Source organism: Stegodyphus dumicola, chromosome 2 (genome assembly GCF_044657685.1).
Source record: "Stegodyphus dumicola isolate Sdum_Otavi_A_Nest chromosome 2, ASM4465768v1".
NCBI classification, from domain to species: domain Eukaryota; kingdom Metazoa; phylum Arthropoda; class Arachnida; order Araneae; family Eresidae; genus Stegodyphus; species Stegodyphus dumicola.
The window spans coordinates 283,565,808-283,582,876 of NC_140769.1; the positions used below are offsets into that span (position 1 = coordinate 283,565,808).

The 17,069-nt window shown below is 32.8% G+C and overlaps 1 protein-coding gene across 3 annotated transcripts in view; it reads left to right on the forward strand.

Moving 5' to 3' along the window:
* The window catches only part of LOC118191071 (uncharacterized), a 35,355-nt gene extending 18,713 nt beyond the window's left edge, over positions 1-16,642 (forward strand). Inside the window, exons 5-9 of one of the 3 annotated variants that reach the window (XM_035361868.2) lie at positions 3,453-3,482; positions 7,195-7,476; positions 7,780-7,844; positions 13,444-13,508; positions 16,316-16,642. In XM_035361868.2, coding sequence (XP_035217759.1) covers positions 3,453-3,482; positions 7,195-7,476; positions 7,780-7,844; positions 13,444-13,508; positions 16,316-16,422 — 549 coding nt within the window. In that variant the 3' untranslated portion in view covers positions 16,423-16,642. The remainder of the gene's footprint in view (positions 1-3,452; positions 3,483-7,194; positions 7,477-7,779; positions 7,845-13,443; positions 13,509-16,315) is intronic. The other 2 variants (XM_035361869.2, XM_035361870.2) reach the window with 2 other exon arrangements.
* Positions 16,643-17,069: the final 427 nt, after the last annotated feature.

A 17,069-nucleotide genomic window follows, 5' to 3' on the forward strand; every position in this document is an offset into this window, starting at 1 on the left:
ACCAGTATTGGATGTTGTTGCACCCCTTAATTCGGTAATCAACTCGTCCTAGAGATGTTTGATAACACTCAGGTCTGTGCTTTGTGAAGGTCAGTCCATTCAGTTAACCCTATTGTCACCATCGTGGACTTCACATCGTGACAGCTCGAGATGTCATCCTGAAAATAACATAACCTGCAAAGTTGTCACAACATAGGAAACACACTGTCATCCAATCTAACTCGTCCTAGAGATGTTTGATAACACTCAGGTCTGTGCTTTGTGAAGGTCAGTCCATTCAGTTAACCCTATTGTCACCATGGTGGACTTCACATCGTGACAGCTCGAGATGTCATCCTGAAAATAACATAACCTGCAAAGTTGTCACAACATAGGAAACACACTGTCATCCAATCTAACTCGTCCTAGAGATGTTTGATAACACTCAGGTCTGTGCTTTGTGAAGGATGACAGTGTGTTTCCTATGTTGTGACAACTTTGCAGGTTATGTTATTTTCAGGATGACATCTCGAGCTGTCACGATGTGAAGTCCACCATGGTGACAATAGGGTTAACTGAATGGACTGACCTTCACAAAGCACAGACCTGAGTGTCCATTCAGTTAACCTTATTGTCACCATGGTGGACTTCACATCGTGACAGCTTGAGATGTCATCCTGAAAATAACATAAATCCAACCTGCAAAGTTGTCACAACATAGGAAACACTGTCTTCCAAAATAGTCCATTAGGCGTCGACCTTGAATTTACCATGAATTTGAACCGAGGGTTCATCCCATACCAGGAGAAACACTCCCAGATCATAATTCGACCTCTGCCAAATTTTACTGTTTACAGCAAGGAGGTTAGAATAGAAGGAAGGAGTGTTCACAGTTTCCTCCACTATTGGGAAATGAAACTCCACCGAACAAGCGGCGTCCGTGTTTGTAACTTCAAAACATTACAATATGGCAGTGAAACGTAAGTGTTTCTAAGCTGTTCCGTGCATGTATGTTCCAGTAAAAATATGTTAAATTTATAATGAAATGCTTCGCTATTGTTAATTTTTTGTTTAAAAGTTAGAAAAATGATATCCGTAATTTACTACGTACAGAAAATCATTAAGACATAGTTTGAAACCTAAATGCATGGGGATAACATTAAAGCCTTTAAAAATGGTGTTTCTGCATATTTCAAGAATTTGTTTAGATTTTATTAGCAACCTGTTAAATTATTTAAATATTAATATGAGTGGGAAAATAAATTGTATTTATTATTAGGTGCCATGAATACAATTAATATGGCTTATTATTATTTATTTTCTATATTTTCAACTGAAATATCATCATTAAATTTTGTAATATAGTTTAGTTCTGCATAGTTTTTTTTTTTTTTTCTCTCATTGTAAACTAATTCTGTAAATTGAACTGTCATTTAAAATTTTAAAAAAAAAAGTTAATTGTTTTCCATTGTTGAGGTAATGCTCATTCTCTTAATAAATATTGCATTGCTCATATTTTAAATTACAAGTCTAATTTTTCTTTTAAGGTTATGATGCAGTTGTGTATAATGTAATTAGACAGGTGCTTATTTTTTCCTTAAAATGTGCTTGAAAAGTACTTATAGGTGCTTATTTTTTTAACTAAAATATGGCTATGTACCCTGTTTTTATCTAAATTAGTTTTTTCACTATTACTCTTAACATGTTGCAATATAATTGAGTTATTTTAACCTAAATAACTGAGTTTGTTTGCATGTACTTGATTAATTATTGTGTATATAAATTCTCATAACAGATTTTTAGGAATTTATTAAATATTTATTTCTTTGTTTTATATTAATATAAGTATTAGTAAATTAATCATAATCTTGGTGAGATTATGCATAATTTTCTGATTTCAAAATATGTGCAGTAGAAAGTCCAAGATCCGGAATCGCTGGGATTTCCTTTTCAGATTTTAGATCTTTAATTAAATTAATTATGATTATATGTAGAAATTATAAAATTAACTATATAGAATGTAAGATAGTAAACCATTTTTAGTTTTAAAATGCAAATTTACCCAAAAAATAAGGGCTCTGTGTTAGCATTTATTATGTTTTTTAAGCATCTCTTTCAATGTAAGTTGTTAAAGATGTTTCATTTTTATGCTAATACTTTCTCTTATTTTATAGAGGCTTGTATATGTTAAGTTCTACTAAATTGGCAACTGAAATCTTTTCAGTACCATTAATTGATCAATGATTGGGACATTTTCATCACGATGAAGATTCAGTTTAGATTTCTGTGCATTTTCTCACATATTCTAATAATTGAAAAATTTTGTGGCTCATTTACATCCAAACTAGGTTCTTTTTTGTTGGTGCATTTTCTAATTGCCAAAGATCAACATGTTTGGTTTGCTTTTGCTGATGTAACTGCATTTTTTTATCTACTCATGGAATTCCCCCCCCCCAATGGATGGATATTTGGGATTTGCTTAGAGATGCAGCTAACCTATTTCAAGAAAAAAAAAAAAGAAAAACGTTCTGCACTAAAAAAAGTGATATTTTCTGCCACTTTGGCTTACATTGATTGATGATTTGTGGTTGCAGAAAGCATCTTTTATATCATCTGCGTTTTGTATTTCTTCACATATTGCATTCATAAAGAAATTTTGTTTTTTAATGTGTGATAGCCAAAAACTTTCAGTGCTATCATGATGAAATGTAGTAACTGGCTATAAATTATGCCATACAGTTTAGGAATTATCTGCAGACTTGCCTTTGTTGATTTATAATGAATGCTCCAGAAGATAAAGCAGATTTTATATTAAAATATCTCAAGATTTTTTAGGTGGTCTTACTGTCAGGTCTTCCATAAAAAGACCAGTTCATGTGAAGCTTCAGTATCCATTGGCTGATTGATGGATCTAAATTTTCAGGAAAAGTGTGAAACAGAAATGTTGTGTTTTGCAAAACTTTAATTTTGATAAGATGGCATATAAGCTGGATTAGTCAAAGAAAGTAAAGCAAGAGTACGTTTCACAGTGCTAACTGAGCTTAAGTTTATTGGAATTTAATTCTAACCATTCTTCTCTCTGCTATGCTGAAACAATATGCACAACATTCCAAACCAAAACAATATTTGAATTTCATATGTTATGTGGAGGGCTATGAAAATGTGGTTCTGTAGCTGGCTGGTAACCAAAATAACATGCAGAATGTTTAGTCAATATACCTGATAATGATGTTTCTTGGTAAAAGAAATCTTGGCTAATCAGGACAAAAATCGAAATTATGGCACACTTGCATTTTCTTGAATGACATAATCTCTATTCCTCTATTATGTGAGAAAGAGAATTTTTTGAAATAATGATGATTTAGGATATATTTACATAATAAATCATGACTATCGAACCTCCAGATTTCGGACTTTGTACTGTATTAAATTTCTAAGTTGAAATGGTATCTTAGGAATTCCCTTTCTTCCAGGAGAATGCTGCCCCATTCAGGCCAGATCAAGTGAGAAATATTTTTAAATTTACTACATACATATTAATTTGTAAATATTTGTGTAATTCATGTTTTATATTATCTTAATTTTTTTTTTCTACACGCACATCAATCTTTTCTTCAAACAGTTCGAAGGTGCATCGAGACAAAAATGCATCGCTTTAAATATGTGTTGAAATAATCTAATCAAATTAAGCTGCTCCTTTGAATTTATATTATAATTAAATAGTATTGAATACTAAAATTATAACCTTCCAAAGTATTATAAAATGCAGAAGAATAAGTGAATCAGCAGTCAGCGTGTGCAGCATATCCTGTGGTTGAATGATGGATGCTCTAATTAGAGGGGGAAAAAAAGCGTGGGCATTGTTTTGCTAAAATTTAAGTGAAGGACAAGTTAAACCGTAGTCTATAATCAAGAAAATTTTTGCATCATCTAACCAATTTTGAATGTTGCCCAGCCTTGGGTATGAAATGGTTTTCATATAAAGGGTTACCCATTATGTTTTTAAATGAATCTTACAATAACGCTTTTTGTAATCCATGCTGTTTTATTTTAATATTAGGTGACAGGCAAAATCTTTACTCCTTTAAATATCTGATGTCTCTCTCTCTTTTTTTTTTATTTCCCCCCCCTTAAATTACAAAAAATTAAAACTCCTGCTATGTTCACATAAGTTAAAATTGTTAGCCTTGCTTTGGAACTTGTTGACAGCACTTGTAGCCTGCAGAGCTTGCTGAGGTATTTCGGGGCTACCTGAAATAACCTTCTTAAGTGTCATATTCTTCATAAAATGTTGAAATGGATATGCCTGTATCCACATTTTCTTAATTGATAGCAAAACATGCCTGTACAAATCTTGCTGAAGCTCCAAAATTAATGTGTTTTGGCATAATTAGAAATTTAAATTGTAATTTTGATATGATAGCTCTGATAATAGCCTGCTGGAAGTATTAAGCTGGGTCAAATCAGAAAGTTAAGCAAGAGCATAATTTCCTGTTTTGGCTAGACTTAGTTCTTTGAAATCCTTCTCCTGTGGCAATGCAAAGAAGGGGAAAAAAATAGCATGAGCAACATTCCACTTTAAACAAAAATGACTTGTGGCTTCACTTTTTGTTTAGGTAATATAGAAAAATACTAACATTTCTCCCGCCTTCCTAGCATGCCTCATGATGTAGTGGTTCTGCACGCTGGGCTGGTATTCCAGAAATCTGTGGCTCGATTCCCGGCAAAGGCAATTGCTCATTTTTCATCTTGCCTGTTTCAAAAAGAAAAAAAAAAGTTGTTACGAAATGTACAGGCGCTGTAAGATGGCTTCCCCGCAAAGCAGTTTTAGTGTTGCCATAAAATGGCAAGGGAAAGCAGGGTTGCCATATTTGGCGAGGGCGACAAAATTGGCTATATACCATGGACAGATGGAGAACCTTCTGGAACGAATTCTTACCGGTTTAGCCCAGAATGTTCTCAAACACAAGCCGAAAGCTATATAAACCCTGCTGGTCCGCAGTCAGTGTAGTGTGTCCGCAGGTAGTGTGTGTGGCTCGTCTAGAGTGTGATTTAGTATCGAGTTGGTGTCTTGTCTAGCGAGTCAATTCCTGCGGATTCGATCGAGTTGACAGGTGGTCAGCGAGTGCACCGAAAGAGTGTATTGTGGTTAGCGCATCGTCGAGAGAGCGTGTTGAGCTCCGCGAACGGCTTAACCGAAGAGTCTGGAGTCCTGTGTATCACGAGTCGTAGGTTGGAGTTTTGAGAACGACCAAGCAGAGTCGGGAGCTGTACTCTGGTGCTTTGCAGTGAAGCTGTCTCCACCGTTATAGCCTAATAACATGAAGGCTGTGTCGCTGATCGTGTCAGCGTGTTTATAGTAGCTTGTCGACAACTGTAAAACTTGTTTTGGAGCTGTCCTGACAATACTGCCAAATAAAGTGTGTTTCGATACTTCATCAAGTGTTGTCGTTATTCACTCCAAATCCACACGAACCCCGTACAAACGTGAAGGAAGAAAATAACGTAACAACTGGTGTCAGAAAAAAAAAAAAAAAACAATACCTAATGTCACTACAACATTTCTCACAATCTTTCAAGAGTTTTCCTGGCTAATGTTTGTACAAAATCAATTCAGTGTATTGTCCGCTGTGTGATATCGTAATCAGCAGATGTTTGAAAGTGGCATGTAGGAAGTCTCAAGAAAAACAATTTTCCAGCACAATGCTCTTTCTTGAGTATTATATTCTCAATTTCCAGACGTTTTGGGGTAGGAGTATGGATATTGAACTTTAATAAATTATTGTTTAGTCATGAGTGTCGTCCCTCCTGAAACCAAAATGGTGAAATACAGGGTGCGGCAGCATTCATAGTAGGATATTAAAAACACACCATAAGGCAGTAACTGTAATTTATTTATTACCTCTTATGTCAATTAATATTTAAAGGTATGCCTTTTACTAATATGTAAGTCATTATCCATAGTGTGGATTAAGTTTTTCAAATGATGCTCCCTCTGCACAACGCATTCCTGTAGGTGGCATTGGAAGCTTGCCATAACTCACCGTAACGTATTCCCTGGGACATTGCTGATGGCAGTTTGGTTGCAATACTTCAACTCAGGAATGGTGGAGAACTTCTTGCTTCAGGTGGCCCCGAAGGAAAAAGTCTGTACATGAAAGATCAGGTGATCAGGCCAGGGAAAATGTCACCAAAACGGGAAATTACTCTACCTGGAAATGTCATTCGCAATGGTCCGTCCATCTGGAACTTTCCCATAACTCCCCAAGTTGAAATGTTGCCGAAATAGACGCTGGGTAGCAATAACAGAATAGTTATTCTTGAAATAACTTTCAACAGCAAAGGCACGATGCCATGCACTCCACCCATCCATATCACTGTCACGCTCGAAATGGCAGCTCACTACTACACGAATATGGCACGAGCTGGCGCACATTCATTCAGTACGTCATTGTACTACGCCAGTCAAATTATGCTATGAACGTTGCTGGACTCTATATGATCTATGCAGGGACTTTTTTAACATTGTGTACAACTGGGAAGAAAAAAAATATTTATTTAATTTTAATAAAAATAAACACAAATTAGGTGTTTAGTTTTAGGACCTGTATAAATAAAAACAAATTTTATTTTAGTTGAAGTAAGAATAAATTTTATTTAACAAAGACTGATTTTTCATTGGTTATATTTGTTGAAAAAAATTCTTTTTTTTTTTTTTGTTGAATAGGAATATAAATGTATTTTTAAACCATGCTATTAAAAATGTAAATAAATAAACGGAAAAAAATTTCCGTATGTGATGCCTTGTAAGAAATATGTATTTGGCATACAGGAAAAGGAACTTAAATAAATTCGAGATATCTATTTCTTACTTACCTTTTGAAACAACCTGAATATATTATGGTTTCAGTTACTGTAAAGGCCCTTATTAATTAATTCTCACGATTTTCGCGAGCCTGTTGTAATCGCGAAAATTTAGGCCTCACGAAATATTTTTTTTTTTTTTCCCAACTTAGGTACTTTTGAAATTTTTCAACTTTCAGATCTGTTCATATAAAATTTGCGAAATTTTCAGCTCGAGCATTTCACCGATATATTCATTTTCGTGAAAATTACGGCCAGCGAAAATAAGGGCCTTTACGGTATTTCAAATATTTGAAATTCTAACGTAGGATTTGTTTAATTCTTTGCACTTTAAACTGACTTTTCCTATAGGAATATTTTGATGAGATGCGTCCTCAGTATGATGGTAAACCAAAGCCACCTTTTGTTGGGGATGGACCTCCACACATGGCACCTAGAGGTCCTCCTTTACCTCCACGACCACCTATGGGTCCACCTATGATGGCAGGTAGGGAACCACCGCCACCACCAAGGCGACCTGTCATGGCTCAGAGTTCATACGCAGCTCCCGAAGGTGAAGAATGGGCAGCACCACCTAGGCCGGCTCCAAGGAGGGGTGGATATGCTGCTCCAGCTGGACGTCCTGCAGCTAGAGTATGTATTTCATTTTTATATAATGCAGATTAAAATATTGCATCATAATAGACTTATTGTGCTTAAAAATTGTTTGGAATGGAAGTTTTTTTCCTATTTTATTCAAAAAATAGAAATTTGTTAGCTTGTGCAGTCTTTGCTAAATTGTCAAATTTTACTTGCAATTAAGTTATTATAAATTAAACTTTTCTATTACTAAATTTAATCCTTAATTTTATAATTTAATTTTTATTGTTGCTGTCCAAGCTTTTAATTAATTGTATTAATATAAATTTTAATGTACTGATTTATTTTTCTGTGAAGCCTTATGAAGAACCAGCAAATGACTATAATAATTATGGTGAAGGCTATGCTGAATACAATTCTGGGTAAGATAATTTTATTTATTTAACTGCTTCCTACTCATGCCCGCCAAAGCTGCTGGGTGAGCTTTTGGAGGGGGAAATTTTCGTCCCCGTGATATTTCTGGGTGCAATGCTCAAAACAAATGCCCAAAAAAGATTAAAAATAATTCGTTTCTTAACTCTTAATTATTGCTTTTTCTGAAAAAGTAATTTTTTTTTTCGAGCTAAAAAAAACCCCAAAATTAAAGATGAATATATATATATTGTTCATACATTTATTTTTAACCTCCTAAAATATGCTAATTTTTCTACACCAAAAGCTGTAATCATAACTTTTTAGTGTTTCCTTTTGATTCTAAATGGCAGCGCTACCCTATGAATGCTGAATATTTTGCACGTACAAAATAAATATACCTCGTTTCAAGGTATCCTGCTTGAAGATTTGTAAATTCTATTGGAAGGGGAGAAAAAATTCAAAATCTGAAAATATATCACGTACACATGCTGAATCTTATATATTTACTGCATTTCAGTCAGAACTGATAATTAAAAGATTACTGATATGATATAAAATATAGTATATAAAATGTATCAGTGCCTATACTGAGAGTACCATGTCAATAGATAGCAGCACCAGGCTTCCTCTCTACTGCAAGAGATGTCAGAATTTCTTTACATTATAATTGTTTACGATTGATTTACAAGTTCTTTAGATTTAAATATTTTCATGAGGGGATGAGGAGTTTACCTGTGCTAAGCATTTTAGTTATTACCAGTGTTTTAGTTTCTTTTATTCTTTGCTTGTTCTAGTCGAGTTTCTCATTCATCTCAGTTTAGCTAAAATTTTAATTTCACCCTTTCCCCGGAAAAAGCCAAAATTTTCGTCTGCAGGGTTCGTGTGGTCCTTAAAAGTCCTTAATTTTTTCAAAAATGATTTTTGGTCCTTAAAAGTCCTAATTTTGGCCAAAATGAATAAACGGTCCTTAATTTTGCTCATTTGACATTTCTTATCATTTCTAATGATTGCCATTCTAAGTGTGAATTACGATTTCTCATGAATATGCAATTAGAATTACACGGCTCTTAACCAATCTGTTGGTGGATTTGCGTTGCAAACAATAAAAAAAAAACAATTAGCTACCCGACTGAAAGTATCGGTGTCTGATTGGCTATTCACCCAATCTTTCGAAACAGATGTTATCCATAAATTTAGGCAGATTGTGACGAAAGCGTGAAGCCGGAAGTTCTTTAAGAGGCGAAAGTGATGATGAAGGTGCTCGAGAAAAAAAGGGTGGGATTCTGAAAATATTTGCCAAAATTAGAGCAATCCCAACCTGGGAGGCCACAACCCTTCCGACGCCAATAAGAACGAGATGCCTGGAAAGTGCATTTTCAATAAACTGTGGCTTCATCAAGCTGACTACAAAGACTGGATATTGATGGATGGCAATCCTTAAATGTGGTCTTGTCTGAAACAAATTGAAATTTCTAGAATGGGAGAGTCAGCCCTAAAAATTCACATGAAAATTAAGTTTCATTTTATCATTTCAATTTGTTTTTACACGGTTTTGCTTAGCTTAATTTTTTATCACCTTCTACGGAGTTTATTCTCTTTTGCACATACTATATGTATGGGATATCAGAATTATAAGTTTATTTCTGCAGGGGGTCTGTTATCGATTTCGCGGGAAATCTGTTGGCTCCATTTCGATTTTAGGTCGCCAAGGGCAAATTCGGTAACGCTAGCCGAGAAAAGGTGAAGTTCGGAAATACGTTTTGAAGTTTCAATGGACAATTAAGTATTTGGTTTAAACCCATGTTGTTGATAGTAATGCATAATTTTTGCTAAATGGCGATACAATTATTAGTTGAAAATAACTAACTGATTAAATATTTTTAAAGCTGAAAACAACTAATTGAAACTAATTTTCCTGAATTAACTAGACGCAAAATTAACTTTCATGAATTACTAAAGTTATTGGGTAGAAGTTTAACTGAAAATATACATTCTGTATTATATATATATATACAGTACAAAGTCCAAGGTCTGGACTCATCGGGACTTCGGCGATCCCAGATTTGAGATTTTTTCGGATATTAGATCATTTTAAATCTACTAAGATGGCACGTAGAAATTATAAAATTGAAAATATGAAATCATGATTTATGAAATAATGAAGCATTTATGATTTAAAGGGTATCAAAATTTACAAAAGAAAAGAGCTTAATATTTATATGTTTACTTTATTAAACGTTTCTTTCAATGTGAGTTGTTTAATTTGTTTTCTCTGCTAATACTTTAGACTAATACTATAGACATATAATTTCTTGTTCAGTTATTAAGTTCCATTGTTCAAGTCCTGTAATTGCTGTGTCGAGAATTCCGAATAACTTGTCAATCAAAATTTTTTTCTCGTTCAGTAAGCTATCTGTTAACTTTCTTCACTATCGGTAGCTGTATTTTCTGGATTTAGAACCATACTACAGATTTCGCCCTCCGTTAATTGATTGATGATTGGGCATTGTCATCGCAATGAAAAACTTCTGTTTAACTTCACTAAATTCTGCCGCCTGTTGCGGCCATGCGAGATCTGGCGCTGGTTCTTGCTTTATGTGAATAACAAATTAGTTATTCTTAATTCAAATAGCACTAATTATAATCGTTTGTGCTATGAGTATCATTAACAAAATCTATTTTTAGCATAAGAAAAGAAATTTCTGCTAAATCTCCCCTTGTCAACATTTTAGCGCTTTAAACTTAAATCTGTAATCGGATAATACTCTGTTATTTGGCGTTGCTGCATGACTCATCACTCAAGTTCTCATCCGTTGATAAACATGCGGTGATAAAAGCAAAATACAATAAATAATGATTCGCGATTTCGGCATCAAGGATATAAAACATTAGTTGGTGTAAAATTAACAAATGTTTCGGTTTGAGATTATGCCAAGCAGATACGCAGCTATGGAGTCAAGTTACTAATCACACAAATTTATGCTAAAATAATTATTTCTTCAATAATGAAATATTTTATTTAGCGCCAAACTGAGATTAAGAATCGGGATTTCCGGCATGTTTTTTTTTATGATGAGGGGAAAAAATCTAATGCGCGTACGTAAAGCATACCCCTTTCCTTCAAGAAAGCTCTAAAAAATTGGTTGGTGGTGGCTTTGAGGTCCGGATTTTAGATCATTCCAGATATTGGATGTCCGGATCTCGGACTTTGTACTGTATATATACATCTTTCAAAATATAACTTACCAGTATGGATTCACTCTTTTAAAATAATTCTACTTTAATTAAACTTAGGAGATAATATAATCAATTAATCAATATTGTTTAGGAAATAAATTATATATGTATAGTAAAAAATGTATATTTTCACTATTCAAGTATTCTTATCTTGTCACATGAACAGGCCTCTGTGGAAAGGGGCTTCTCTGTAAATAAAGCAATTGAAATTGAAAATTTAAGTGACTCATCATACATTTTTCAACGCACAGTATTTGATTATATAAAATTTTCTGGAGGTGGTCTTAATATCGAAATTAATAAAGAAATGAGATCAGCAGCAGCTTCTGCAAGAAGTGGAGTTCGTTATTTAGAAGAACAAAAATCTTTAACTAAATCTGAAAATTCAAAGAGGAAAAGAAATATTATTGAGAAGAAATTGATTATATGAAGCAGAAGGAAAAATTTCTTCAAAGGGACATTAAAGATATTAATGAAGAAGTAGATGCTTTAGCAGATGAAGCTGAAACCAGCAGGAACATTGATTTGTTTATCAAAGCAAATGAACTTAGAAGAATAGTTAAAGAAAAGGAAATAGACATAAATAAATTAGATGTTAAAATAGCTGAAAAGATTTCAGATTTAAAAAAAGCACAAATGTTTTGTATCTTTTATTGTACAGTTTATTATTCTAGTATCTTTCAAAAAACCAAGGAAATAAATTGTATGTTTACATATCAGTTATTTTAATCTGCAAAATATTCTTACATTGTGATTATAATAGTAGTTGACTGTGTTTAAGTAAATATCAAATAAGTTAAATAATAATCATGTAAATCTCTAAAATAGTGACTGCTATTAGTGTAAAATGCATTTATACATGTTTTTCAAGAAAATATGTTCCTAATTTAATGTTATCTACTTCATAACTTGTAGGGAGTTAGTTTAATTTTCAAAATTGTTTTATGGTAAGTATTAAATTTAATTTAATAATAGTGCATAATACACACTTCTGTTAGTTTCTTAAAGTGAAATTACATGAAGTCGGTTGTATGGATAATTGCTTTATTCTATTGATTTTTTTTGTTTGCTGATAGGTCCTTAATTTTTTCTTTGATGGTCCTTAAAAGTCCTTAATTTTCATGTAAGGAAATGTGTACGAACCCTGGTCTGGCATCAAAACCTTATACAGTTATAGGGGTTAAATGTGGCATGTTAGCCACAAAAGACATCAGTTGCTTTGTTTTCCAGTGAAAATGAAAAGAAGTGATTGATGTCTAATTTATCATGCAAGGAGCACACATCTGCGCAGCGGGGCTGTGGTAAGCCACACAAAAGGGAAAGTTCTCTTACAGTGTTATGGGGTATGTTTCGTATGAGTCAGATTCAAATGAGATTTTTAAAAAAAAAATCTATAAGCAAAATAGCATTAGATAATATTAGAAAAACGTTTTACAGATGGTTCCACGGGACCTATGAGCCTGATAATCCGGGGGGGGGCTTCAAGATGTTGAAGAGATATTCTTCTCGAGTTAAAATGTATGCTACTACCTTATTTATTCAAAATTAAAAAAAGGGCTTTGAAGAGTATCAAATAATAAAATCATTTAACAGCTTTTCTTCCTGAACAAAATATTGTATTACAACCTATATTTACAAAAAATTAAAAAGGGCCCCAATTCTTGGTATCGTAGTAGGAAGCATGCTCTTTTTATATATTATTTAATGCATAAAATGTAAGATCTCAGTTTTGATTTAAAATCCCTGTTCTGCATGTTAAGATCAGTTGCCTACAGGTGTTAACAAAACTCACAAGGGTCTTAAAAAAAGTTGTTTTTGTGTATATTAGGCATCTTCCTTCCTCTGTATCATGATCTGTACACAAGTATAGTAGTCCTTCCAAAAGTGTTATAAAGTGATGTCAGTTTTTTTCTTTTTTTTTTTTTTTTTCCTTTAAATACTAGGAGTACATATAGCATGTATAATATTTTTTATTTATTTATTTATTTTATTATTGTATTCTGTTTGTCAATTGCCTTTTTGACTGTAAACAAATTTACCTTTTTGAGAATAGCTTTGTATCTACAAAAGTTCCTAAGAAGGAAGTGTCTATATGCTTAGTTACTAATAAGCATTCAATGTAAATAATTTCCACAACAGCCATAAAATTGTTTGTAATGCAGGTTTTATATATATATATATATTTTATGTTCTATTTATTTATACATGTTTAATGATATTTTTAAACTAATCCTTCCTATTGTAGCTGAATTAAACATTTAATGTGAGTAAACACAGAGACATTATAAGGCAGTAAACTCAAATGATTGCTAAATTTGATAGATTTTTTTTTAATTTATTTTCATTTTAATATTTTTTTTTTCTTTATAGAACTGCTTCATCATATTACGATTATGCTGCAGATACTGATGGTCATTATGCAGATGGCTATGGAGGTATGTATTACATAATTTATTCTGTTTATTAATGTAATTCAAGTAGTCTTGAAGTTGCAAGTTGCTTTCTTATGACTAAACATTTGGGATTTGTTCAACTCAAATCCAGCACTGATGGTGCATTGAAACATTAGCATTTGTGTGCCACTGTCTTAACCTGTAATTCTGTCATTTAAGTTTGTATATATGGTATGTCACATCACTCGATTAATTATTCAAAATTTGGTGTGATTTTTGTTTACACCAAATGGGAAGAAGCATAGCATAGCCTCCTGTCTACTGTATATTGACAAATTTAGACAAACATCTGCAGCTCTCCACCATGGTGTCTTGATCAAGACATCTTAGGAAATTGTATAAGAAGGAGGATATTGTACTCCTCCAATTGCATCAACTATACAAGGGTTCTTTGAGGCTGCCAGATTTTACATAAAACATGATCATAAGCATTTTGGTTTAGTCTTCAGTTTGAATTCTGGCTGTATACTCAAAAGCTGTATCTTCTAACCATTAAACCAACCATAATAGCATATAGAAGGTTCAGCTCTTTTCAGAATTTGAGTTGTTACAGACTCTGATATAAAAAAAGAATGTACCGTATTTGCTTGCACATAAGATGCACTTTTTTCTTTGAAAATAGGTCTGGAAAACGAGATGGGTCTTATATGTCAACACTCACTTTATTAGTTAGCATTTCGCAAATTTGTGAGTGGGTCAAAGCTTCATGGGATGCTGTGAGAACAGAGACAGTGGTTAAATCATTTACGAATGGGGGATTAGTAATTGCACTGGATGGTACAGAGGACAATTTGTTGTACGAGGATTCGGATGCTGATTTAGAAGAGGCTTCAAATGACTTCAAATGACACTAAACTCTGGAGATCAGTGTCTGGGTTTTGATGAAGAAAATTAAAACTTGTTCTTTCCCAGATAAATTGGGTATTAGCAGAAAGTATTACTTTTATTTTTAAAAAACTGAAATTCACTATAATGATCAGTAATAAAATTTTATATTTCAAAGCTGCTCATTGTAACACAGCTTGTGAAATTTTAGGAACTTAGAATTAATACTTGTTATCAATTCAAGGGTATATTTTTTCAAGTATTTAATAGATACCAGTTTTTATAATGTATATCTCGAGATCCAATGTTCACTTTAGATTCATTTTCTGAGTGTATGCTGAGGTCATCTGTGAAATCAAATACTAGAAAGTATACAGAGTTTTCAAAGGAATTAGATTACTAGATTATCTGCTTCAATTTTTTTCCTCTTATTGTTTGCTTGTTTTGTTTAAAACATGTATGTGGGGTAAATGAATCTGAATGGGCATGTATATGGTATTAATAATTTGCTGTTAGAAAAGTTTTGTTTTATAATTCAGTCTATAAAATGTCTTGAACAGTAGGCAGCAGTAGTGATAAAATTAATAAATTTTAAGGAACAGTTCATTGCCTAAGTGATAATTAGCTATTAAATTATAAATAAATCTTACAAATCAATTTGAATGAGGAAGTCAGTGAACTGAAAATATTTTAGGAATTGATACCAACTAACTGGATTCGATCACTGGGTGGCAGGTCAGTCTGTATTTCTGTTTCATGTGAGTTTTTATCATAATCTTTAAAATGACAGCACGATCCCTGCCAAAGCTGATTAAATGCTTTCATTCACATACGCTGTATTTTTACGCTTTTAAATTATTTTCTGTTATTTTTTTTATTAAATAATAGATGTTACAAGTTACTCTTAGTAACTAAATTCGCACGAGTATACTTGTATTTGTCATATGAAATAATATTTTTCCTCCCTGTGGTAACCGCGAGAAAACTCGGAACTAGATAAACAATACTTGGCCTTTCTACGCAGTCATGCAAAATTTTGCGAACTTCTCACCTGTGATATTTTCAGTTAGTCTTATACCATTCACCAAACAAAAATTTAAGCAGTGTTTCCCAAGAGAATAAACCAAAAAACAATTTCTACCACTCCATTCTGAACATTTAATTGTAGTTTTGAGAATTAAGTAATCCATTTCAGTATGGCAAGTGTATTGTTTAGTCACTTCCTGCATGCCGGACACTTAAACAGTGCATGCATTTACTACTGCAGTATTCGTACTCGATCGTGTTTAGGCAAGGCAATCGATAACGAGTTATCTCGTACCTTGCAAGTAAACAAGTTTGCTGGCTGCGGGTATTCTCATAGATGGCTGGGAACATGTTAAGAAAAAAAAAAGTGTAGTTATCTCGAGAATGGCATTTTTTATGAATACCTTCTTACCACTGAAGTGTAGCATTATTTACTATGGTGGTGTATTCCTCTGTTTATTGTTTTGAATTATTGTATTGTTTTACTTAATGATTCTATAACTAATTTTGAATGTTTTTGTAGGTATTAATTTTCAAAATCCAAAAAAGATTTAATAAAAATTTAGCCTTCCTCCCAGAAGCTTTTTAATTACTTTTCCCTTTAGAAAAAGGCTTAAAGTATGTATGATTTTATGTTCATTTTTACATACAAATATGCTAATAAAAGTATTTGTCACCTTGAAGTTAGATTTGAAGAAAAATTCAGTATACGATTATCCCAGAGCTTATTTATTTTTAAAAAATAATTTATCAGAAATTTGTTTGACAAAGCTATAACAAATAAGTAAGTAGCTGTGACTATTTGTTTTACTATATATACTGGACTGTTTTATCAGTACAGTCAAAGTAGGAGTTTTTTTTTTTTTTTTAATGCTGATGGATATTATAATAAGTAAACACATTTTGAAATGTCATTTCTAAAATGTGTGATGTTTCAGCCGAAGAACCACGTGTGCCGCCGATCAGGAGTGGAGGTGGAAGAGGGCGAAGTAATGCAAGGCTCCAATCTCACCCCTATGCAGGTGCCACTCGACGTGGCTATTGATTTCATAACTGGCATTTTGTTTTTACCATCATAGCGTTATCATTGACGAGACATAATCATGATTTGAAGTCAGTAGTCCAGCTCTCACTAAACCACTTTTGATCAAGCATTTTGTTTCCTGTGGAGAATTTCCAGCTCATGTAAAATTTCCTGATGTACTCATCTTACTTTAAATTGTCATTTTAAACATCAATTATAAATAAAGTGGATTTCAAAAATTTCTTTGATATTTTCTTTCCTTGTTATTGATAATTATTTCTTAATCCCTTAACTGCTGCTTAAAACTTACAAGATTCAGTCCTCACTGTTTTTCACACAGATGCACGTAGTTATGCAATGTATGGGGGAAATAAAAGCAAGTTTTACTTTCTAAAAACTGTTTACTTTCACAAAATTAAGAAAAAATAAAAGCACAAAATTTAATGTTTAGAGTAAAAGTTTAATAAAAATTATGTTTGTGTAACAAAAGATCCCCCAAAATGGAGTTTCAATCATTTTATTTTTAGACCAGTAAAGTGTAACAACTTGTGAAATCAGTATAACTAAAAAAACATATTTCTTCAGAACTGATTGAGCGATTTTTTTTTTTTTTCCTTGATTTTTCTTTTGCAAGGTGTTGATTCACATACTCGTCTGCAAAACAGTTT